General features: G+C 39.4%; 1 protein-coding gene across 3 annotated transcripts; it reads left to right on the top strand.

The window, feature by feature from the left end:
- Nucleotides 1-227: 227 nt before the first annotated feature.
- Nucleotides 228-16602, top strand: LACTB (lactamase beta). Of its 3 annotated transcripts, none has more exons than XR_004677236.1 (6): nucleotides 228-648; nucleotides 1056-1122; nucleotides 2578-2768; nucleotides 3271-3622; nucleotides 4806-4967; nucleotides 15811-16602. XR_004677236.1 is itself a non-coding variant. In XM_034993636.1 (6 exons), exons 1-6 carry the CDS (start codon nucleotides 286-288, stop codon nucleotides 16340-16342), a joined length of 1671 nt encoding a protein of 556 aa, XP_034849527.1. In that variant the 5' UTR covers nucleotides 236-285; the 3' UTR covers nucleotides 16343-16602. The 3 variants fall into 3 exon arrangements, 2 of the variants coding, with proteins under 2 accessions (XP_034849527.1, XP_034849528.1); XM_034993636.1 differs by having other exon boundaries at nucleotides 236-648; nucleotides 4802-4967; XM_034993637.1 differs by lacking the exon at nucleotides 228-648 and adding an exon at nucleotides 696-911 and having other exon boundaries at nucleotides 4802-4967.
- The last annotated feature ends 9524 nt before the right edge of the window (nucleotides 16603-26126 follow it).

Here is a 26126-nt window from a genome sequence, read left to right on the forward strand (position 1 = left end):
TGGGAAGCCTTCTTTGAGGAGGTGACACTTGATCGGAGGATTGGCAGAGGGGAGAAAAGCGGTGAGGGGTAAGATGAATGAACATCAAGAATGAGACAAGGCAAGGAAAGAAAGGGAAAAGAGGAAGGGCTCGATGAGATCGACGCTCCGGCATCCGGCGTCGACTGCTACGGTCTGCGCGCGGTCACCGCCCACTCCCTTCCATCTAGTCCCCGCCCCTCCCCGCGCCTCCACCGCCCGCCCGGCCTGTGCGAGCTCTGAGGCTGCCGGCTCGCGGCAGACGCCATGTACCGGCTCCTGTCAGCCGTGATGACCCGGGCCGCGACCCCCGGGGGCTGGGCCTGGGGCCGCGGAGGGCGCGGGGCCCACCAGCGCGCCGGCCTGCCGCCGCTCGGCCCTGGCTGGGTCGGGGGTCTCGGGCTGGGGCTGGGGCTGGCGCTCGGGGTGAAGCTGGCGGACGGCCTGAGGGGCGCGGGCCCCGCGCAGCCCCCAGCGGCCCCCGACCCCGAGGCGTCGCCCCAGGCCGAACAGCTGCCGCCGCAGGAGCAGCCTCTGGCTCCGTGGTCCGCACAGACCCCGACGCCGCCCCCCTCCCGGCGCTTCGCCAGAGCCATCGACAGCAGCCGCGACCTGCTGCACCGGATCAAGGTGCGGAGACGGGGGCGCAGGCGGCCGGGAACCTGGCGCCCCACTGCCCGCGTCCCCTCGGAATGGGGCCACTTGGTGGTCATCGCCCGGGCCCGAGCGGACCCCACCCCAGGCGGTGGGATGCCCGCGGCCGGCTTCCGAGAAGGACTTCCCGTTCCCCGACCGCCCGGCCACGGTCAGAAGCTCCTGCGGGTTGCCCAAGTCGGGGCGGAGGTCACACCGCCCGCCTCGGGCACCGCCCCTTCGCCCTCCGTGCAGACCAGGCACGCCCCTCGCCGTTAGCGCCGGGCCCGCCGCCGCCGAGGGGGCGGGGCCGGGCGGAGGGGCGGGAGGCCCCAGAGCCGCGCTCTGTGCGCCGGCCAGGCGGTTCGGCTCGTCTCTAAACTGTCCTTTCCCTCCGGTCTTAGGATGAGGTGGGCGCCCCCGGCGTGGTGGTTGGAGTCTCTGTAGATGGAAAAGAAGTCTGGTCAGAAGGTGGGCTCGGAAAAGTGTGATTCGCTGGCTTGTTTGATGCCAGTTGATGAATGAAATTTTGATGTTTTACTGCTAGGAGTGGATCCCCTGAAACGTTCAGTTTTCGTGAAGCCGTGCGTATTGTAGAGAAAACATGTCTAACAGAATAAAGAATCGGGCTTTCTGTAAACAGCAAGATTTAAATGGGACTCTTGGAGTCTTCAAGATGGCTTGTTTCTAAGGACTGAATTTATTGTTCTGAAAGTTGTATATAGAACAATCTGTTACCTGCATATTTGTAGATAACCCTTACTACTAGATAAAACGTCAGAAGTTTGTTTTCTTTTTTAATTAACAATTTAATTAACAAGTTACTGAGACCCCTATCTGTTAAATGCACAGTACCAAGAACTAGGGCCATTCGTGGTTCCTTGTCTTAATGAGTTTACGATCTCCTTTATTACTTTTTTTTTTTTACCGGGCAGAGGTGTCATTAATGTTTTTCATACCAAAAGTTAGAAGCCTTGGGAAAGAGATTTCTAATCATTTTATGATAATTTTATCAAATCATATTTTATAATTTGATTTACTTACCCATTGCACACAAATTGGTCTAACTGGTCATCCCAAGTTTTTAGGAACCCTACTTTTAGGAAATGTTTCAGGCATCATTTAAAGGAATTAGTACCTTTAAAAGAAGTTGATGGGAGCAATAAGGTTTTGAATTTAAAGAAAAATGATTCTTCCCCCAAGTATACCCAATTTATGAAAAATAACTGTAATCAAAAACTATGTAAATGTCAGCTTTACAGGTGAGGGCTTTGTTTTTCTGCAAATATTTTTCAGCATAATCTATATTTACAGTTTAAAAGCAATCATTGTATGCCTTTTCGTCCTTTTTAGATCTCAGTTCTTATCGCTTAGATTTTCACACTTTCAGCCTCCAGATGATGAAACCAGACTTAAAAAGTTCTCTAGGAACTTTGAATTAATAGTACTTTTTTTTTCTGGTTTGCAGCTGAGGTAAACTGATGATTACCTAGATTGGGTGTGCGGGACACCTTTTCACATTAACTTTTATTGGGTGGTTATTTTACGGAATCTAGTGGAAACCCAAGAATCAAGAGTAAATATAATCTGAAGAATAATGATGTTTTCTTTAAAGAACATAGAATAACTTACGTAAAATGTGGGATAACTAAATTGTCTGGATAAACTAAGAAAAATTAGTATCTGAACCAACAGAAAATTACTATTGTGCACAGAGTACAATTTCGGTTTAGTTAAAAGATTAAGTTGTTAGGTTTACTGTTGTCAGTGTTACTAAGACTCTCATCCACTCTTAATTAAAAGTGTAATATCTTTTCCTTTCAACAAACACATGGGATGTTCTAAGATAGTTTTATTTCAGTTTTTAAAGACTCCTTTGACCATGAAGCTTGTTATTAGTAATTTTTTGCTTTTCTTTCACTAAAGGCTTAGGTTATGCTGATGTTGAGAATCGTGTACCATGCAAGCCAGAGACGGTTATGAGAATTGCCAGTATCAGCAAAAGCCTCACCATGGTTGCTCTTGCCAAACTGTGGGAAGCTGGAAAACTGGATCTTGATATTCCAGTACAACATTATGTTCCTGAATTCCCAGAAAAAGAATATGAAGGTGAAAAGGTAACGAAACTCACAGTTCATTCTACTAACAGCATGTTAAATGGTTTAAAAGGTTTCATAAGATTCTTTGGTTTGTCTTTAACTGTTGTTAATGGATTCAAGGGGTTTTTTAAAATTCAAGTGATAATCGATTGAGTATTTCTCTGAAACTTAAAGCTGAAGATGTGTACGTGACATGTTTTTCAGCAGCAGTTTAAAATGGAAAATATTACTGAGACATTATTCCAATGCAACTAATTTTTTATTTTAATTTTTTTTAAGATTTTATTTATTTGAGAGAGAGAGGGAGAGTGAGTACAAGCAGGGAGAGAGGGGCAGAGAGAGAAGGAGAAGCAGACTCCTGCTGAGCAGGGAGCCTGACATGGGGCTCCACCCCAGGACTGGAGGACCATGACCTGAGCTGAAAGCAGATGCTTAACCTACTGAGCCACCCAGGCGCCCCTACTAACTTTTCACTATAAAGTTTAATATTGTAATTGAATTTCCATGTTTTTACAATTAGGTTTCTGTCACAACAAGATTACTGATTTCCCATTTAAGTGGAATTCGTCATTATGAAAAAGACATGAAAAAGGTGAAAGAAGAGAAAGCTTACAAAGCCTTGAAGATGATGAGAGGGATAATGGAATCTGACCAAGAAAAAGAGTTCAAAGAAAAAGGAGGCAAAAGTAATGAAAAGAGTGACTTTGTTAAAGCTAAGATAGAGCAAGATACTGATGCCAAAGGCCGGAACTTAAAACCTGGCAAGAAAAAGAATGATTTTGAACAAGGCGAATTGTATTTGAAAGAAAAGTTTGAGAATTCAATTGAATCCCTAAGATTATTTAAAAATGACCCTTTGTTTTTTAAACCCGGTGAGTGTTAATTCCTTCTCTTAACAAAGTCATCATTATTGAAGTATTAATTTTCAGAAAACCTGAAATGATCCCAGTCTGAGGGCATTGAATGTGGTTGATGCTTGTGGCATGGGTTTTGTTGTCAGTCCCACGTGTGCCTTCTTGTCTGTAGTTTTTGAAGAAGCCTAGCATCCAGGTAGCCAGTTGTTTAGATTTAGCCTCATCATTCATCTAGTGGATTTTCCGGATCAAGCTATTTGTGGAAAATTATGGAGAAATGTTGTAATAATTGTTCTTCAAGTAAAATCTGGACCAAAGAGGGCATGATAAAATATTGCTAATGTGCCAGTATTTAGTTAGTGTTTAATTTAGTATTTAAATTGCTCAACTTATTTTGTGCCTTCATTCATTAAAGAAATTGGGTTTCATCCATTTATTTGCCAAAAAGCTGATCTAGAAAAATATTTTTTAAATGTATTTTTTTGGTATGATGGCTACCAACACCACTTAATATCTTTCAATTTACCATAGGTTTATGTACTTGTATTCCATTTTCATTTTAAAAGTTGTTTTTTACCATGAATAGATAATAGGTAAAATTAATAAGGGCAAAGAAATATATTTATGGATTTTGTCTTAAAATATAAGGTTCCAGTTATTAGTACACATCATATACTCTGTGTTTCCAGAATCCCAAATGATATACAGGTATGTATTTGAAATAGTATCTATATTTGAATATGTATTTGTATTTTAATATATATTTGAAACAGTTTTTCTACCTACATACACTTTTTTAAAATAGGAATGTGCACAACTAATTTATGCCTTACACATTGGGTATTAGATATATTAAGAACAAGACCATTAACTCAAGAAATCAAATTTGCTTTTCTTTCCCTTCCGCTTTTGGTACCAGTTTGAAGGATTTTAATTTAGTTTTGAGGTAGGGTTTATTTGCTTATTTCATTATTATGGAAAGGAGTAGATTCACATTCTGATCATCTTTAAATAATGGAATAAGCAGGGCCATTGCAAAGTTGACTAAATTTATTAATATATCATCCATGATCTGTTTCTAAATGCTGAAGTAAAAAGGTAAAGATATGTCAATTTTCAGTGGGAAATATTTTGCATGTTTTTAAATAATAATGAAGCATTTTCTTTTCTTCCCCTCCTTTGCAATGATGTCTCAAGGTAGTCAGTTTTTGTATTCAACTTTTGGCTATACCCTACTGGCAGCCATAGTAGAAAGAGCTTCAGGATATAAATATTTGGACTATATGCAGAAAATATTCCATGACTTGGATATGCTGACAACTGTGCAGGAAGAAAATGAGCCAGTGATTTACAATAGAGCAAGGTAAATGATACCTTTGGTGTGTCTCGCCATATCACATTTTAACACTGTGTTGTACATTAAAAGTCAAACTTTCCTTGTCTCCATTCCAAAATTACACTTGCCACATTTTGAGAGCTTTCCTGCATGTCTGTTTTTCCCATCTATAAAGTAAGGGAAATTGAATGTATTTACAAAGCACTCCAGGATCCTTGGATGAAAGACAGCAATAATAATTTAAACTCATGCATAGTTAAACCAGAATTGCTCCTATCATGGGTATCTATAATTTGCTCTTCCATCATCCCTTTATATATATTGTAGCTAATACTTTGTTTATCTTTTATTATTTTTAACTTTTTTTTAATTTTGAAATGATTTAATACTTAAAGATAAATTATAAGACTAAATACTAAGAATTCCCATATAGCCTTCACCCAGATTCCCCAAATGTTATTGTTTTACCACATTTGCTTTCTGTTATTTTTTTTCTCAACCATTTGGACATAAGTTGCAGACATGGTACCCCTTTACCCATAAATAATTAAATGTGTGTTTTTTAAAAATAAGGACATTCAGGAAACTAATATCAGCACAATACTTATATCAAATCTACAGACCCTCTTCAAATTTACCAGTTCCTCCAATAATGTCCTTTATAGCAAAAGAAAAGGAAAAAAAATTTTTTCTGCTTCAGGATCTAGTCCAGGATCATACAGTACATTTAGTTGTAATGTCTCTCAGAAGTCACATGAAGTCGATTTGTCCCATTACTTGTGGTGGTGATTTAATTGCTTTGTTGAAGTGGTACCTGCTAGGTTTTCCCCCTGTAAAAGTTTGAGTCATTTCATTGAAATATATCAAACTAAAATTTTATCATAATTTTTTCTAGTGATTTGTAAAATGGGCATTGGGAGAGAATTTTGAGACTAATGACAGTTATGAGTTATGTGGTTATGTTTTCCATTTTACTCATTATTATTTGTTTCACTAGAAAGGTAAGGCATTTAACAAATCAAATGTTACTTTTACTTTGCATATTTTTCTTAGTACATGCTTTGCAAATGGCTTAATGGTACTTGAAATATAATGGTGGGATTATTATTTAGCTTTATCTTCTTATCCCCGTTAGTTTTGTTCAGTCTTCTGTTATATTTAGTTAAATTACTATTTTTAAATTACCAGTTTATTTAAAAGGATTAAATATGCATTGCAAATCAGCCTGAAGGAGTTTTTGGGGACCTAAAAGAAATTAGGTTAGCAGCAAGCAATGAATTTTAATTTTAAAATGGCCTGTAGTTCTCAAACCATCTCAATTAGTGTTTATTATTTTTAGGTCCAACATTACATTCTACTGGAAAGGATAAGAAAAATTGACAAATACCAGAGGTTGCCAGTTGAATCTAAAAAAGATTCTTTAGTAAAGATGGCATAGATACATGACCTTATTTTGATTTAGATCTAGGTATTTGAGAGCGGATGTCTACACTTACATGTAAGGGAGAGAAGAACATTAGGTATAATCACTGAGCTGCTTTTCTAAATTGAAAATTAGGACTCTTTGAATGTACAGAACTGCAAGGCAGTTTGCTGTTTTCTTTTTTTTTTTTTTTTTTAAAGATTTTATTTATTTATTTGAGACAGAGAGCACATGAGAGGGGGGAGGGTCAGAGGGAGAAGCAGGCTCCCCGGGAGCAGGGAGCCCGATGCGGGACTCGATCCCGGGACTCCAGGATCATGACCTGAGCCGAAGGCAGTCGTTTAACCAACTGAGCCACCCAGGCGCCCCCAGTTTGCTGTTTTCTTAATGAGTAATTTATGACTTGCACAAAAATCAAAATATGACATATGATGGTGAGTTAATTTCATTTTATCTCCCATTCTTTGAAGAAAAAAAAAAAAGGCTGTGGGTTTCCATTTCTTCTGCTAAAGGTTCCTATCAGCTCTGAGTTTGTTAGAAGCACCCAGTGGTGCTAAAGGGGTAGTTAATTCATTTTAGTTACATTAAATGGCCTGCTGAAAAAGGGGACTGAAAAAGGAAAGAAAGAATGTTACCTGTGAAAATGGTCTGTCCGGTTGCTTCATTTTTATTTTACTTGATGCAATATCTACTTGGGCCTCTAAAACTCAACTCTGATTCTTTTTTTGTTAGTAATTATTTTAAAAGAGCTTAAAGGTGCCAGCTTTTTAAGGGAGTTCAGGGAGTAAAAGGAAACTTCAAAGATACATATATTTAAAAAAAAAAACCTTAAAGTAAAACTTAGTAAATACATATGTTTCTATTCATTTATGTTCATCATTTTGCAGGAAATAAAATTTCCAGCAAAAGTTTGCAGCTTTGTTAGTCTGCTTACTCCTTGATAATTATCATAAATTAAATATATTTGTATTATCCTAACGTAGGCTTTTTAGAGTTATTGTAACCCAAGAGTAAATACTTACCATCTTTTTGCTCCTCTGTGTGTGCCTGTGTTTAAAACAATGTGTCCCAATGTCTGTCACCTTTTTAAGGTATTTCCCTAGAATCCTGACCCAAAATACTACTTACATTTCTTTGGCCAGAATTTTAGCAACAGGCCACACTTAGCTCTAAGAGATGCAGAGAAATTAGTTAGTAGCTGGGTACAGTGTTGTCCTGAATAAAACTGGGATTTTCTTAAATGGAAGACTAGGAATTGACTTAGTATACACAAATAGGTATATTGATTCTATATAACAAGTATATTGTATAGGCAAGTAAACTAAATAACCCTTTAAGCAAATACCCATGGGGGAGTGGACTGAATATTCTTGCCACTAAAAGACACTCTGTTGTTAGGGGAATACCTGGTCAATGCATCAGCTTATTTTTAGACTCTGTTCATATTTGCTGTGTTTGGCACAATACTTGCAACAAAAATGTCTTTTATAATTGGATGGAACCAAAAGCAAATACAGTGGATGTTTCCTGAAGTGTTTGCTGTATTCTGACAGTACAGATATGGTCTTTACTTTCTATTATTATCTTTATGATTATTATTTATTATCTTTATTTGCTAAAGTGTCTTCTAAAATTAAGCAGTGTTCTTTTTTTAAAGATTTTATTTAGGGTCGCCTGGGTGGCTCAATCGTTAAGCATCTGCTTTCGGCTCAGGTCATGATCCCAGGGTCCTGGGATGGAGCCCTGCATCGCATCGGGCTCCCTGCTCCGTGGGAAGCCTGCTTCTCCCTCTCCCACTCCCCCTGCTTGTGTTCCCTCTCTCACTGTGTCTCTCTGTCAAATAAATAAGATCTAAAAAAAAAAAAGATTTTATTTATTTGACAGAGAGAGTGCATGAACGGGGGGGTGGGGGGGGAAGGGTGGCGGGTAGGGAGAAGCAGGCTCCCCACTGAACAGGGAGCCTGACATGGTGATCTCAGGACCCTTGGACCGTGACCCAAGCCGAAGGCAGATGCTTAACCAACTGAGCCACCCAAGTGCCCTAAGCATTGTTCTTTATGAAGCTCTTTTCTATGCCATTAGCTGATAGACTCGATAGTAATAGGTTCAATCCAAATGTTAATGCTAAACGTTAAAGTGGGCTTGGTTTTTATTATACACATTTTAAATTCTGTGGGTTTTTAAACTTCTCATAACAATAAAACACAAACAGTACGTAATTATTTCTAAAGGCATTTAAGAAGCATTGTAAAAATAAAAGTATTTTGAACTTCTAAGTTTGTAGATGTAGATTTCTGTAGTTATATAGTGCTCTTGTGCAGAATCTAGAGATTCTTAAATAAGTAAGAGGCTCTTTGTTATCTGGCATCATTCCATCAGTTATTCAGTTACAGAGATGTTTCAGTAACTTACTTAAGAACTTGTGTCTATATTGCATTCTTTTTAGAGCAGAAATGCCTTAAGAATTTGGAATAGTAAACTTATCTTTTAGCTGAACAAAATTATTTTCATGAAAAGCCTTTAACTTGTCCTCTGTGAAAAGGAATCAAGAGATTAAAGCACATAATTTGTTTATTTAAAGTTTAAAATTCTAGATTGAAGTCTAGAATTCTCCACATTTTTATACTTTAAAGGAGGAATGACTGAGGGTGTCCTAATTTCCAGCCTTGATATAAGTGGTTTGGAATGCTTTACTCTTTGGGGTTTTTTTTAAGATTTTATTTATTTGACAGAGAGACACAGCGAGAGAGGGAACACAAGCAGGGGGAGTGGAAGAGGGAAAAGCAGGCTTCCTGTGGAGCAGGGAGCCCCATGCGGGGCTGGATCCCAGGACCCTGGGATCATGACCTGAGCCAAAGGCAGACGCTTCATGACTGAGCCACCCAGTTGCCCCTGGAATGCTTTACTGTTAAAAGAAATTTACACAAAGCTGATTATCAGCCAAAATATACTGGTAGTTCTCTCCTAGTTTGCAAACTTGGAGTTCACTGTAAGAAATATATTTGTCAGTGAGAAAATGTATTTTTATTATGTGGTTTCTTCTAGATTTGATTGGCTGGAATTAGAAGTGTAATCAGAATGGGGGCACACCTAGGTAGCTCAGTCAGTTAAGCTTTCAACTCTTGATTTCGGCTCAGGTCATGATCTCAGGGTTGTGAGATTGAGCCCATCATAGGATTCCCCACTGGGTGTATAGCCTGCTGAAGATTCTCTCTCTCCCTCTGCCCTTCCCCTGCTCTTTCCCTCTTAAAAAAAAAAAAAAAAGTGTAATCAGAGTTCAGGCAGAAAGTAATGACCTAAAATATGGGAGAGGCCATAGGAATGAAGGGAGGGAAAAAGGTAAGTCACAAAGCAAAGGTTGAATAATAGGATTTAGTATCTTGATGGATGTGAGAGTTGAGGGCAGAAGAGTCAACCAAGATTTTATTTTTTTTTTTTAAGATTTTATTTATTTATTTATTTATTTCCAGGGAGAGAGAGAGTGAGTGTGTGTGTGCTCACAAGCACAGGGAGCGGCAGGCAGAGGGAAAAGCTGGCTCCCTGCTGAGCTAGAAGCCTGATGTGGGACCTTATCCCAGGACCCTGGAATCATGACCCAAGCCAAAGGCAGTTGCTCAACTGACTGAGCCACCCAGGCGCCCTCAGCCAAGGTTTTAATGGAGAGAAGAACGTTTGGAAGAGATTAGTTTAAGACATGTTCATTTTGAGGGGCGCCTGGGTGGCTCAGTCAGTTGGGCGTCCAACTCAGTCTCAGCTCAGGTCTTGATCTTGGAGTCATGTCGTTGCTTTGTGACTTACCTTTTTCCCTCCCTTCATTCCTATGGCCTCTCCCATATTTTAGGTCATTACTTTCTGCCTGAACTCTGATTACACTTTTTTTTTTAAAGAGGGAAAGAGCAGGGGAAGGGCAGAAGGAGAGAGAGTCAAAATGTGGTCCAGGCCCTGCATGGAGCCTACTTAAACAACAACAACAACAACAAAAACAGACAAGTTTATTTTGAGAAATGAGAAGACCACACACATATCAAATTATTGGTTCTCGAGAGCATATTAAGATTCTCTGTGTGCTTTTTTTGCTTTTTTTTTTAAATCTTCAAAGCACATACCTTTGGCCACCCTTGCTTCACCCAGTATTATGACTTGGACTTTTAGGGGACATAGAAGATTCTTGAAGGAAGAAAGGAGTAATTTTTCAAATTATATATGCCCACAGCCCTCCAAAGTTATGAATTTTGAGGGAAGGGTACAGTTTGAGAGAGAGAGAGGAGTACCCCAGGTGATTCTGATAAACAGCTTTCCTGCCCTTCTCCAAAACCAGATTTGAGAATTATTAATGCTAGTAAAAATCTGATTGTAATTGGAACAGGGGTTGTGGTACTGATGCAGACCTATAGTTTTCTCTGTAGAAGAGAAGACCTGGGGAGGTGGGGCTGCAGCGATTGGAGGGATGTAGGGAATCATAGGATTGAGATCTAGAAGAGAGAGCTCTGAGCAGCAGACTGGCCCAAGGTTGGGTAGCAAGGAAGTGCTGGTTAACAGTGCTGCAGGAGGCAAATAGGATTTTGACTATACAAGGGAATTAGAATAGTCTTGAAAACCCACAAGAGAGCTGTTTAGTGATGGGGGACCAGAGGCCAGATTTTAAGGAGTTGAATGACTGGAGAGGGTGAGTTCCCGGAAACAGAAGGTGTGGGCTGTTCTGTGTAGTTTGGCAGTAATGGGAGAAAGGACTGGCAGCTGGAAGCTGTAACAAGGATCAAAAGATAAAAGTTGTTGGGCGCCTGGGTGGCTCAGATGTTTAAGCGTCTGCCTTCGGCTCAGGTCATGATCCCAGGGTCCTGGGATTGAGTCCCGCATCGGGCTCTCTGCTCCTTGGGAGCCTGCTTCTCCCTCTGCCTCTCTCTCTCTGTCTCTCATGAATAAATAAATAAATAAATAAATCTTTAAAAAAAAAAAAAAGTTGTTATTTTCCTTAGGATACAGAAAACATAGAGCATTTTGTTAACTAAGGTGAAGGAGTCAAAGCTCCTAGCATGGCACAGGAAGTCCTTTGTGACCTGTCCCTTGTCCACTCCTCCAGCATCACCTTCTACCACTTATCCCCTCAAGCTCTCTGCTATAGCCAAATGGAACTACTTTGCTCCCCAGCTTGGCCTCTGCCATTTGAGCAAGGCTCACTCTCACTAGTGCTCAGGATTCCTCCCATCCCATCTTGGTAGTCACCCCACAACCTGTTCCTCAAAATGTGGTCCAGGGTCCAGCAGTATTGACATCACCTGGGAACTTGTTACAATTGCAGAATTACGTGCCCCCTTCACAGACCTACTGAAGCAGAATCTGCATTTTAACAAAATCCCCAGGTGATTCATACAGTGCTTTGCAAGTTAGAACTGTCTGACAAGACTGTTAGTGCCTTGAAAGCAGCTACAGTGTATGGTTTAACTAGTCTCTCCAGTGCCTTGGAAGGTGTCTCCATTAAATATTTGGCCAACAAATGATGCTTTCATGTATTGAACATTTTTTTTCGTTTTTGTTTTTTGGGTTTTTTATTTTATTTTATTTATTTATTTGAGGGAGAGACACGGAGAGCACCAGCCGGGGGAGGGGCAAAGGGAGAGGGAGAAGCAGACTCCCCACTGAGTGTGGAGCCTGCCGAGGGGCTTGATCCCAGGACCCTGAGATCATGACCTGAGCCGAAGTCAGAGACTTAACCCAGGCGCCTCCAAAAACTTGTTTAATGAGCGCTTAGTGGATGGCAAGTACTGTTCTAGGTAGGGAATCATCGAAGAACAAGATAGGTAAGGTTCCTGCCCTTATGACACTTATATTCTATGGAAAGAGACAAACATGTAGACTAAGAATTTCAGATACTGATATGAAAATAAAACAAAGTTGGGGCGCCTGGGTGGCTCAGTCGGTTAAGCATCTGCTTTCGGTTCAGGTCATGATCCCAGGGTCCTGGGGTCCAGCCCCACATCAGGCTCCCTGCTCCACAGGAAGCCTGCTTCTCCCTCTCCCACTCCCCCTGTTTGTGTTCCCTCTCTCGCTGTGTCTCTCTCTGTCAAATAAATAAAATCTTTTAAAAAAATAAAATAAAACAAAGCAATATTATATAGAGTAACAGGGAGAGGATGTAGGGGATCTATTTAAAATTAGACACGACTGATAAGGAAAGCTAAATTGCCTTGTTGCAAATACAGAAATAAGTCTGGCATGAAAAGAAGCAAGGCAAGATGTTGCAAGTGATGAGATCAGAGAAGTAAGTAGGGGCTAAATCGCATTGTACAGTGAATCTCAATGCCATTAGACCCCCTGCCCCTTAATTTAACAAATATTTTATACCTCCTTTAGTTTCCTGAAATGAAAGTTATAGATCATATAACTTATACTCACTACTCTTAACTAAAATAAGGGGCACCTGGGTGGCTCAGTTGGTTAAGGGTCTGCCTTCAGCTCAGGTCATGATCTCAGGGTCCTGGAATCGAGCCCCACATCAGGCTCCCTGCTCCACAAGGAGTCTGCTTCTCCTTCTCCCTCTGCCTCCTACTCATGTTCTGTCTCTGTCTCTTACTTTCTCTGTAAAATAAATAAAATCTTTAAAAAATAATAAAAGAAAAAATAAAAGAAATATAATTTATAATAAATTATAGATATTTCAATATGTTAAAGTTTACTCACAACATTAGAAGACATGATAAAGTCAGATGCGACGTAAGACATAAAAGCATCATAAATGTAACAACTATAAATGCAGACCAATACAGATATATCATATTGGTGCTTCTACTCATGCCTTTGGTGGCCACCTCTGGCTAAAGTTGTGAGCAAAATAAAGTGCAGTCTTTATTCAGTTTTCACAGTGGTTACTTTTAAGAAAAAGTTATTGTAGAATAAAAATGTCCAAAAAGTGCTTTGTGTTTATATATAAAATGGAGAGGGTTCTAGTCTCAGCTCATTATAAACAGATATTTTACTTAAATGATTATCTGGTAGGATGGTTGAAGGTCTTCCACGGTGAGGGAGAATACACTACTGTGTGGGACTTTTCCACACATCATAGGACATTTAGGAACCTTGAGCCCCTGTCCACTGAATGTCATAAGACATTATCTCTAATAATTGTGACATCTAAAAAAATGCCTCCAGAAGTTTCCCTTAAGGAGTTGGTACTGCCTCTGTTGAGGACCATTGATTGTGTTGTAGGCCATCGTAAGAAATTTGGGTTTTGTCCTCATTACAGTGGTAACCATTGGAAGTTTTCAAATAGAAGAAGGGTAAGACACAATCTCAGGCTTCTGCATGGAGAATGGACTGCAAGGAGATAAAATGATCTAGGAAGTATAACTGGTGGAAGAATGTTGTAGAGGCAAAAAGGCAGTCAGGGATGCAGGTTAGTAGAATTAGTCATAAAAACAATGGGAAATTTTTTTAAACATTTATTTATTTGAGAGAGAGAGAGAACGAGCAGGGGAGAGGCAGAGGGAGAGGGAGAAGCAGGCTCCCCGCTGATCAGGGAGCCCGACATGGGGCTCCATCCCAGGACCACTGAGATCATGACCTGAGCTGAAGGCAGCCGCTTAACTGACTGAGCCGCCCAGGTGCCCCAATAGGAAATTTTCTTAAGTGACTGGAGAGAAGGAAAAAAGAATGCATTATAATGTAAATACATTTTAAGGTAAATATGGGAGTTTGAGGCCATCTAAAGCACACTGGAATCTTCTCAGTAAAACAAAGGATATAGTTGTCTGCCCCTTGGCCAGAGTGAGGTAGAGGACTGGAAGAGACTGGGAATAGATATTGGAAAGAATAGACCAGGGAATAACCAGGAAAAGAATGAGATTTGGTAGCACCAGTGAAGACCCTTAGCAAGCGTATGAACTGATACCAGTCCTCTTTGTTATGTGACCGTGTGCAGCTTTTCTCCCCACATAAGGAGCCAAAGAACGGGGTACCTAGATTTATTCAGGATTGGCAGATTGGTATACTGTCACAAGAGTGCTAGTGAGACCACAGCTGAAACAGTTGAGGCTAGAACAGAACATTGGGTGAAATCAGGAGCTAGAAGACCTGGAAAATTGGGAAGAGTCAAGGGGAATTAGATGGAGGTTACAATGAGGGCAGAGAGCAGGTTCAGTTGGAGAGTTGGCAGAATTGGAAATCATAGTCCCAGGAAGAAACGTCTGAGTTTGAGACCTTACCCATAAAGCGGTTGAAAGTGATGGTGAGACTCAGTCTGACAGTGCTTACGAACGTCCCACGGTGGGATGAAGACGACGACCAATCATTACAGATGGGACAGTACGCTGAAAACCTCAGAACACATTTTATTATGAATCTTGAAAGAAAGGATTCTCATGGGCCACATTTCATTTTTGGTTTAATTATTTTGTGATTTCATTTCAGTTACCTGATATAAGAATAGAAACCTCATGAGGTCAGGCACTTTGTCTCTTTTGTTTAACACTTTATTCCAGCATTTCAAGCAGTGCCTCCCACATAGTAAGTGCTCCATCAGTAATTGTTGAATGCATGAGTAAACAACAGCTATCATTTATTAGGAAGCTACCAGAAATATGGAAAGTGATTGATACAAACATTCCTAACTCTGCAAAGTAGATATTTTTGTCACCACTTCGCACATTAGGATGCTGAATCAGAGGCAACAGACCACCTGGTTTGAATCCAGCTCTGCCACTTACAAGCTGTATGATCCGGGACAAGTTGTTTCTACTCTCTGTGCCTCCGTTTTCTATCTGTGAAATAGGAATTATAGTGGTACCTACCTATGAACCGTGTTACAAGAATAAATTAGTTCATACTGATACAGTTCTTAGAACAATGCCTGGCATGTAGCAAGAACTGTGTAAGTGTCAATCAAATAAAGCATATTTTACCAGCTAGTAAGGATGAGTTAGGATTCAAATGGGTTTGTGAGCTCCAGCTTCTCTCACTACACCAAGGAGTCCCACATCACATCATTACACATAGTATTCCTATGGCATTTTTAACCAAGAGATGTAGTCTCCTTATAAATATTAATCTTAAACATCTCAATGTGTACTCTTTTCATTATAAAACTCACATGTGGCACATGATTCACTGAGCCCAAGGACTGGGAATATCTAGTAAGTGTTTCTGCATATGCACTGGGCAAATGTATCATGTGTAATATTAATCAATTCACTTTTACAGGTATTAAAAGTTTGATACACTTAAAATGGGCAAGCTGTGCCAGTAGGAAAAAAAAACCCACTTTCTATGCTTTAATTACTCAATTATCTGTGTTTTATTAGAATCTGAATCATACTGAAAATTAATGGTTTCTCAGAATGTATGATCACTACATTGAAACAACCTGTCTCGTGTACATATTTTCCTATTCGTTCTCATGTGTAAAGTCCATAATAGACTTTTAAGTTTTTAATGACCATTCTTATTTCATTTTAGATTTTATGTTTACAATAAAAAGAGACGTCTTGTCAACACACCATACGTGGATAACTCCTATAAATGGGCTGGTGGTGGATTTCTGTCTACAGTGGGTGACCTTCTGAAATTTGGGAATGCGATGCTGTATGGTTACCAAGTTGGGCTCTTTAAGAACTCACATGAAAATCTTTTACCCGGATATCTCAAGCCAGAAACAATGGTTATGATTTGGACACCAGTCCCTAACACAGAGATGTCTTGGGATAAAGAGGGTAAATACGCAATGGCTTGGGGTGTTGTGGAAAAGAAGCAAACGTATGGTTCTTGTAGAAAGCAGCGGCATTATGCCTCACACACCGGAGGTGCGGTGGGTGCCAGCAGCGTGCTGCTGGTCCTTCCCGAAGAACTGGATGCGGAAGCTATAAATAACAAGGTTCCCCCAAGAGGAATAGTCGTCTCTATCATCTGCAATATGCAGTCTGTTGGCCTCAATAGCACTGCTTTAAAGATTGCTCTGGAATTTGATAAAGACAGATCTGACGTATCTTAACATTGCAGGTGCAAAATGAGCTGTTTTGTTCTTCTTGTTGCTGTCGTTTGAAACATTAAAGCCCCAAAATACATGAGATTTTTTAAAAATAGATTTGTAATAGGGTGTAATTGAATGCAGAGAATTATGTACCTCTAATTGCTTAATTTTGTAATTGTCTTTTATTGTAGGATTAGTTCTTTATACTCAGGGAAGTAATTATATTATTTTTACTTTTTGAAGAAAGTGTTAATTCTTGAAATAAAATATTCTGATAAAAAATATATTTTTGAATATGTAATATAAAGAAAATATCATTCAACAGGAAACTTCAAATATTGTTTTTTTAATATGACAGCAGAAACAAGTTTATGAGAAATTGTCTATTAGTTATCTATTGCAGCTTAAAAGAAGAAAAAATTATCTCATGGTTTCCGAGGCTCAGGAATTCAGTAGCATGGCTGGGTGAATCTGACGCCCTTCTTTGAGGTTGCAGACAAGATGTTGTGATCATCTAAAGACTTCTCTGGGGCTGGAGGAAATGCTTCTAAAATGGCTTACTCACTTGACTGGTGGCAAGTATCAGTCCTCTGGCTTGTGAGTAGCAAGAGGTCTCAGTTTCCCTCCATGTGGGCCTCTCTGTAAGACTGCTTGAGTATCTTAGTGGCATGTTAATTGGCTTTTCCCAGAGCAAGTGATTCAAGAGACATTGAGAGAGAGGGACAGAGAGAGAGGGAGGGCAGGAGGGAGATCCATGAGCCAGGCAGAAGCCAATGTCTTTTATAACCTAGCCTCAGAAATCACATACCATCACATTTGCTATATTCTCTAGATCTCACAGACCAACCCTGATAACAGTCTTGGAGGGATTACACAGGGTATGCATATCAGGAGGTGGAGATCATTGGGCGTCATCTACCACAGTCTGACCTCTGGTCCACCAATGATTAATGTCCTTCCTCCCTCCTCCCAAGTTTTCCAGAAATTTCATTCCATTATAGTATCAGCTCAAAACTATCACGTAAGTATAGGTGTGGATGAGGTTCCTTGGGGGTAGTTCCTTAAGTATAGTTTCTTCTTTATCTGAAGACCTGTGAACTCAAGGTGAGTGATCTGTTCCCCACATGTGCAACAGACAATGGCACAACCTACGCAGTGATGGCTACGGACCCTCCTCTGTAGAAAGGGGGGAAATGGAAGACATATCTTAGCAATTCTGAAATCCAACCAGACACAGGTTGGCAGCTCCTTGATTAGTACTCAAGGCCTGGGGATAATTCTTGGCTCTTGGGCTATGTTCTCTGGGCTCTTGATTCTGCCCTCTGACTTCTTATTTTTTCATGAAAGGTAGCATGTGTTTGTAGCTGAGTGGTTTTCTCAGCCTGCTTTCTGCTTGTATAAGTTTGGAGGTTCAAAGGCCTCTTTTGGACTCTCTCTCCTTTCAGTTGGAATAGTGTTCCTGCCAGTGCGATTTGTTTAAACTTGGCGAGGCTCCTACAGATCTCATTGGGGTTCATGTTAGTAAACAAAAAGCATACCACCAAATCTCTTCAAAGAAAATGCTTCTGTAACTTGGGATTCTGCTAAGACAATTAGAGAAAAAACTTGTTTCTAATAAACCCTGTTTATATAGCTCTCTGAGGCACCATTTTGGAAATTTCAGCAGTCAAAGGATTTTAGTCAGACCCTCAGCTTCATTTTATCTTTTTATTTAAAAAAAAAAAAAGATTTATTTATTTTACAGAGGGAGAGAGCATGTGTGAGTACAGGGAGGGGCAGAGGGAGAGAGAAACTTAAGCAGCCTCCTCACTGAGCCTGGAGCCTGATGTGGGGCCGATCTCACCACCCTGAGATCACGACCTGAGCCAAAACCAAGAGTCGGACGCTTAGCCAACTGTGCCACCCAAGCGCCCTTTCAGCTTCATTTTAGACCATGTCTTCCTGGAAGTGCCCTAAATTTTATCTTTACCTTGAAGCCATTTTAGCTTCATTCACCATCTGGAGAGTCTGGGAATTTTCCAAACCATCATTATTCTTTTTGTCCAGTAGTCCTTCCTTTAGCTTATGTCTCTTGTGCATTTTGGTATAAGCAGCAGGAAGAATCCAGGAGACACATTGAACACTGGACGTCTCAGCTGGATCACCCAGTTCATTGGGCACATTTTCTACTTTTCCCTGTCCCTGCAGGCAACAATGTTGCTAAACTTTCCACCACCACAAAATTAGAATTCCTTTTCCTCCAGTTTCCAATAAGATTTTCCTTACTCTCCTTTAGGTCCACACCTGCAGCCTCCAGAAAGGCCATCATACTTCTGAACAGTTTCTTCAAGGCTCCTGGGCTTTCACTAATGCTCTCTTCAAAAGACTTCACTCCAACTTCCAACCACTTGCTCCATTCCAAATCCACTCCCCCATGTTTTAGGTTTTTGTTATGGCCTCACTCTACTTCTAGGTAACAAATCTGTAATGTAAAAAATACATGTCTCAGATATAATTCAAAATTCATATACTTTAAAGTATATGATTCAGTGGTTTTTAGTAGATTTATAAGGTGTATATCCATTCAATTCCAGGACATCTTCACCCCAAAAAAGCAATCTTCTACCCATTAGGCTTTGCTCCCTGTTCCTTTCTCCTTCAAGACCCTGGAAACCACCAACCTACTTTTTGTCTCTTTGGATTTGCGTATTATGGAAATTTCATATCAATAGACTCTTACAGTATGTGGCCCTTTGTGTCTGGCTTCTTTCATCTAGTACAGTATGCATCAGGAGTCTATTGTGTAACAAATTAGCCCATTTCACAATTTCTGTGTTTCGTAAGTTTGGAAGCAGCTCAGCTGAATGGTTCTAACTCAAGGTCTCTCCTAGGAATGCAGACAAGATGTCAGTCATCTGAAGGCTTGCCTAGGGCTGGAGGATCTTATTTTAATATGGTTCACCCATGGGCCTCCATTACTTGCTGGCTTAATGCAAGAGATCTCAGTTTCTTACCACATGGACCTCTCCATAGATCTGCTTGACTGTCCCATAACTTCCCCCAGATTGAGTAATTGAAGAGAGAACAAGGCAAATACCACAATGTCTTCTATATTCTAGCCTTGGAAGTTATACACCATTGCTTACACCAAATTCTCGTGATCACACAGACCCACCCTGATTCAGTGTGGGAGACTGGCTCCACAGATGGCTTGTCAAAGTGTTGACAACTTAGGAAATTTTGTTGTAACAGCCATAGATGAGTATATTGGAGATTATACTGTATTCAGGAAAATTCAGAAAGAAATCAGTTTTTCTACACTCCTCTGAAGGAGGGGTTTCCTGTATTTCTGAGCCCTAAGCCTATTTCTTCACTTTCCACTTTGATCTATAAAGGTAAATAAATGGATGGATAATTCTGAGTTGGTTGAAGTGCAGAGAAAGCAGCTCCCTAAAACAGATCCACTTCATCTCCTGATTTCTTTCTGGCTCTGATCTCTATGTCTTGTATTCATATTTGTCAAAGTTTTCCATCCGTGCCATTTTTGATAAACATAAAAAGGTCATTGCTTCAATTTATTAGATTAAATTTAGTATTTACATTTTAAAATATATTCTGACTAAAAGCAAATAGAATTATAATTTAAAAAGTGTTTCTGATAGAGAGCCATGGTTCTAATTTGATCATGTGATATCAATATAAACTTTGTACTTTTGCACAGACCACAGAGTGAACTGCTCAGAGGCTCCAAAGAGGGGACATTTAAATTGGGAGAAAAAGATGAGGCAAGAGCATTATCTGGGTGTCAGGGAGAAGTGCACCGTGACTGAACTATAGGTGTGGCAGGGTCCACAGACTGTGAAGAGCCCCGTAAATTTAGTGAATGCGTATTATGAACAAGGCAGTTGCTTTCGTTGTTTTTCATCTTTTTTAGGATTCTTGAAGCTCTGAGAAGAGCTGGGAACTTTCTCAAAATGAGGTGATAGGCAAATGTCAGGGATTTACAGACCCTAGATTAAGAATTCCCATTTCAGGTATTTTTGCCATGATAACGTCTTTTCTCACTTAATATTGTTAGAAACAGTATTGATAAATTTACATATCTCCCAAAGTTGTATCTCTGGTGTGGTTGATCCTTAATATTGGGGGAAAGAACTTGGCACAAGTTTCTTGTGTTTGGGTTTTTTTTTTTTTTTTCTGTAATTTACAAGTTGTCAAGGCAATCATTAGCTACAAAGTGTTTGCTTTACCTTCCTGTATCAAACTGGTCTTTTATTTTGTGAAATTGAAAATACCACAAAGCACAAAAGATTCACATGGCACATACTCAGTATAGTCTCACTACCCTAAAATGTTAACATTTAGTTACATTTTCCTCATTAAAAAATAATAAATAAAACATAAGAGATAAAGCTGAAGACCCCTTTAACTGCCACCCAAAGTTCCAGCCCTTTTGCCTTACGGGCAATAGCTATCAGGAGTTGGTGTATACCCTTCCTATTCCTTGTTTAGTTCTCTCACAGCCATGTATGTATCCATATCTAATAATAGTATTAATTTGTATTATTTACATTTATACAAATAGCATCACAGTATACATGTTTCCTACGTTCCATTTTAAATTTAACATTGTTTTGTGATCTGGTCAGCGTATTTTACTGCTATAAAATACTATATTGTAGGACTATCTCATACTGTTTTCTTATTGACGGATTTTTTTTTTTTTTTTTTTTTTTAGTAGGCAATGCTGTAAGGAACATCCTTTTCTTGGTTGAACCATATGAAATTGTTTTTGTAGGTCAAAAATATTTGAGTAGGGACAATTTTTTATGGTTGAACTTAATTCTGTTGTGTGTATGCCAACAGTAACTTTTAATACGATGAATGGAAAATGGTATCTGTTTGTTTTTACTTGCATTTACGTATTATTGGTGAAGTTAGACATATTTTCCTATGCTCATTATGAGCCATTTGATTTCTTCTAATAGAAATTTCCCACCTATATTCTGTGCTCATCTGGAATAGGGGAAATGAATAAAGCATTTCTTTAAGAATTTATTGTGGACATGTTAATGGATTAGGAAATGAGTAACCTCAAAGTTCTCCCAAAGTGTGGTAATTTTCCAGTGGCCATAAATTCCTCTTGTTCCATTGTGTGTACTCCTTTGTAATGTGATTTTACCTTTCTCCCCAGCCAAAGGTGGAGACTGTTTCTCCACTCTCTTGAATCTAGGCTGGCCTTGTGATTTGCTTGGACCTATAGAATATGGTGGAAATGATGCTGTGTAAGTTCCAGAACGTAGGCTTTAAGAGCCCTTCCAGCTTCCAGCTTCCCCTCTGAGAATACTGCCCCAAAACTGCCTTGTAAAGAAGCCAGATTAGTTTACTGGAGCATGGGAGGCCACACAAAGGAGAACCGAGATGCCCTAGCTGACAGCCAGCACCCACTGCCAGGCCTGTGACTAAAGCCATTTAGACCTTCCAGACCAGTAGAGCCTCTAGCTGAATGCAGCTGCATGAGTGAGCCCAGGTGAGACCAACCCACAGAATCATGAGAAAAAATAAATCACCATTAATTTAAGTCATTACATTAGGGGGTGGCTTACTTTGCAGCCGTAGTTAACGTAGCTATGCTCACTGGTGCCTGGCTGGCTCAGTTGGTGGAGCGTGTGACTCTTGGTCTCAGGGTTGTGAGCTTGAGCCCCACATTGGGTGTAGAGATTATTTAAAAGTAAAATCTCTTTTAAAAAAAATAGTTAACTATCCTCTAGTGTGGTAATGAAATGTGTAAATAATTTGGAAAAGAAAAACAGAACTTGAAAGTACTTGATATTTAATAGTATCCTTTTTTATTAAAAAAAAACTATTAACAACTTGCTTATTATGTGTTAGGCATTGTGCTAAGCACCTTGTATATTACTCATCTTCAAAACAACCCTATTAGGTAGAAATTATTCTTATTTTGCCAGAGGTCACACAACCATTAGCCATTGGAATGGATTAGGGAATGAATAACCTCATATTTTCAGAATCTCAGTTTTCAAATCTGGGATAGCATTTTAAAACTTGGTATTCTGTGATAGGCAGAACCGTGGCCCCCTAATCCCCAGAACCTGTGAATAGGTTACCTTACTTAGCAAAAGGGACATTGCTGATGTAATTAAATCAAGGATCCTGTATGGGGAAATTGTCCTGGATTTTCTGGGTGAGCCCAATGTAATCACAAGTGTCCTGATAAGAGGAAAGAAGGGGTGCCTGGGTGGCTCAGTTGGTTGGGCATCCGACTCTTGATTTTGGCTCAGGGTTGATTGAGCCAAAATCAGCCCTGGGATTGAACTCCAGGTCAGGCTCTGTGCTCAGTGGCAAGTCTGCTTAAGGATTTCTCTCCCTCTGCCCCTCCCCCTGTTCACGTGTACAATCTCTCTCTCTCTCTAAAATAAATAAGTAAATCTTTTAAAAAAAATAGAGGAAGGTAGAAAGCAAGAGTCAGAGGAGATGTGAAGACATAAGTAGAGGAAGGAGGATGTGGGGTCACGGACGAAGGAATGCAGGCAGCTTCTTAGAAGCTGGAAAAGACAAGGAAACAGATCTCCTCCTAGAGCCGCCAGAAGGAACATGGCCACACTGACACCTTGATTTTAGCCATTTTGGACTTCGGATCTCCAGAACTGTAAGATAGTAAGTTTCTGTTTTCCTTGTTTCTTTGTTTTTTTGTGTGTGTATTTTTTGTTTTGTTTTAGAGAGATAGATGATCCTTTAAGTTTATGCTGTTTTAAGCCACTAAATTTGTGCTAATCTGTTAACAGCAGCAACAGGAAACTATATTCCAACTATTTTTAGCCATACTTCTAATACGGAGAATTTTTTGTTAAGAAAAAGCAAATGAGAAGGAATTCTAGGAAGATAACAGCTTATTCTGCCTTCTTTACAGTCACATACTCAGTAAGCAGATACACAAATTAGAGTAACAGTGATGTATAATCTTACAGTCATCAAAATGGCAAAAAAATTAGATTCCATTTATTAATGGAAGAGATGGAGGAGGGAGAGAATGTTTCTTATATTGCTGGTGGAAAGCAATTGGTATTACCTGTCAAAATTAAAGATACATGTTTATCTTTCCAACAAGCAATCCTACTCCTAGAAATCTAACTCACAGAAATAAAAGCACCATTATTAAGAACATATTTAAATATATTTATGACAATTGATTATAGTGGAAAAAAACAAAAACAAAGTGCCCATCAACAGGATAATACTGAATGAATTATGGCACTTCTATACCATAGGATGGTATTCAACAAAGATGAAGACAACCCACAGAATGGGAGAAAATCGTATATATGTGCTGTATCTAGAACATGTAAGAATTCTTACAACTCAACAATAAAACTGAACCCAATTAAAAATGGGCAAAGGATCTGAATAGACATTTCTCCAAAGATGTATGAATAGCCAGTAAGCACATAAAAAGGTGGTCAACATAATCATCAGGGAAATGCAAATCAAAATCAAAGTGAGATAGCTCTTCACACATACTAAGATGGTTATGATCAAAAAGACTGACAAAAACAAGTGTTGGTGAGGAAGTGGAGAAATTGTAACCCTTGCGTATTACTAGTCGGAATGTAAGATGGTGCAGCCTCTTTGGAAAATAGGCAATTCCTCAAAAAGCTAAACACAGAATTACTATAACCTAGCAATTCTACTTCTAGGTATATTACCCAAGAGAACTTAAAATATGTCTACATAAAAAAGTGTACACTCATGTTCAAAATAGCCAAAAAGTGGGCGCCTGGGTGGCTCAGTTGGTTAAGCGACTGCCTTCGGCTCAGGTCATGATCCTGGAGTCCCGGGATCGAGTCCCACATCAGGCTCCCTGCTCAGCAGGGAGTCTGCTTCTCCCTCTGACCCTCCCCCCCTCTCATGTGCTCTCTCTCTCTCTCTCAAATAAATAAATAAAATCTTTAAAAAAAAAAAAAAATAAGCCATCAAAATAGCCAAAAAGTGAAAACAATGCAATATCCATCAACTGATGAATGGATATACAAAATGTGTATTCTTACAACAGAGTATTATTGTCATAAAAAGGAATGAAGTACTGATACATAGTACAGTGTGGTTATCTTAAACATTATGCTAAGTCGAAGAAGCCAGATACAAAAGGGTACATATTATATTACCCTATTTATATGAAGTGTCCAGAATAGGCAAATTGATTGAGATAGAAAGCATATTAGTGGTTGCCAGGAGCTGGGAGAAGGAAGGAAGGGGAAGTGAATGCTAACAAATACGGAGATTCCTTATGGAGTAATGAAAACAGTCTGGGATTAGACAGTGGTGACAGTTTGCACAACCTGTGAATATACTAAAAACCACTGCATTTTACATTGTAAAAGGTTGAATTTTATGATATCTACATTATATGAAGAAGAATAGGAATAAGAACAAGATCAAGAACAAGAAGAATCTTTTCTGATGATTTCCAGGCACACCAGATAAGAAACCATTTGTCATCTGATCAGGTCAGAAGCCAAGAATTCCATTTTATTTTTTAGTTATCTTTATGTAACTGGATTTTCTATTTATAGAAGAGATTAAGTTTTCTTTAAAAATATGTTTATGTCTGGGGTGCCTGGCTGGATTGGTTGGTGGAGCATGTGAGTCTTGATCTAAGGGCTTTAAGTTCAAGCCCCACGTTGGGCATAGATTACTTAAAAATAAAATATTAATAAAGTGTTTACATGAAAAAAATCAGTATAAATAATAGTATTAAAGAAAAACAATTAGTAAGTAACAAAGTGTGTGGCAGACTGTGAAGTTTGTCCTAGTGTACTATTATTTTTCAAGCCCAGTAATACTGTTTAAATTAATAATGAAATAAAACTCAATACACCATTCACTTCCCAGTGGCAAGTATCTCCATAACTTAATCCTTAGATATGCTCTTCCAAGTACAATCCTCTTTCACTAATATTTCCAAGGAAATTTTCAGGGATTTGCCCTCTAAGTTAGTTTTCATAGGTTTTGCCCCTTTCCCTATCAATAGCCTGTCATCACCACTGGCTCTCCCTAGGGCCAAGTTTCCTAAACTATGCAAGCTGAGGTGAGTTGGGGCACCATAGCAAAAACATTGATAATTGATACCTTTCGGATACCATGCCTAATTCTAGTTCCAGGTAGTTCAGTTACATTATATGGCACCACATGCCTTTTGATGGTGTCCTATCTTTGTGAGGCTGGGTTTGGGGCCATTGCTGTGATAAAAAGCAAGTACACCAGAGCCACTCAACACACATCTGTAGTCATGAGTGCTCATGTGTCTGGACCAGAGAATTCCATGTCATCTACCATTCTCAGCCAGGACATCCTGAGGGTAAATCAAGCTACTCCTGATGCCTCCTCTCAAATTTCCTACCCCAAAAGGTGCTTCCTATAATTAAGACCCCAGCTGCAGTTATCTACTAAATTTTGCAGTATGTTAGGGCCACATAAATCCATGGCATTACATTGTAATTACTGTTTAATTATACTGAATGTTACTGCATTAAATATGTACTTTTATACATGTGTTTCCATAGTTACAATGGCAAAACTGTATTTAGAATTAACAAATAATGGACTTCTTTCCATTTTTTAATTATTTAGCCCACTCACAGCAATTTGGAAAAGGACTGATAATCAAATATTTACGGTTTCTACTCCTGAAATGAGACAAACTAATCAGAATACACTTTTTTAAATGTTTATACCAAATTCACACACACGGTATATAGAAACATACAGCATACTCACACACACACTAAAAAAAAAGAGAGAAGGGAAA

The sequence above is a fragment of the Mirounga leonina genome, unplaced genomic scaffold (genome assembly GCF_011800145.1).
Source record: "Mirounga leonina isolate KUSES-001 unplaced genomic scaffold, KU_Mleo_1.0 Mir_91, whole genome shotgun sequence".
Classification (NCBI taxonomy): domain Eukaryota; kingdom Metazoa; phylum Chordata; class Mammalia; order Carnivora; family Phocidae; genus Mirounga; species Mirounga leonina.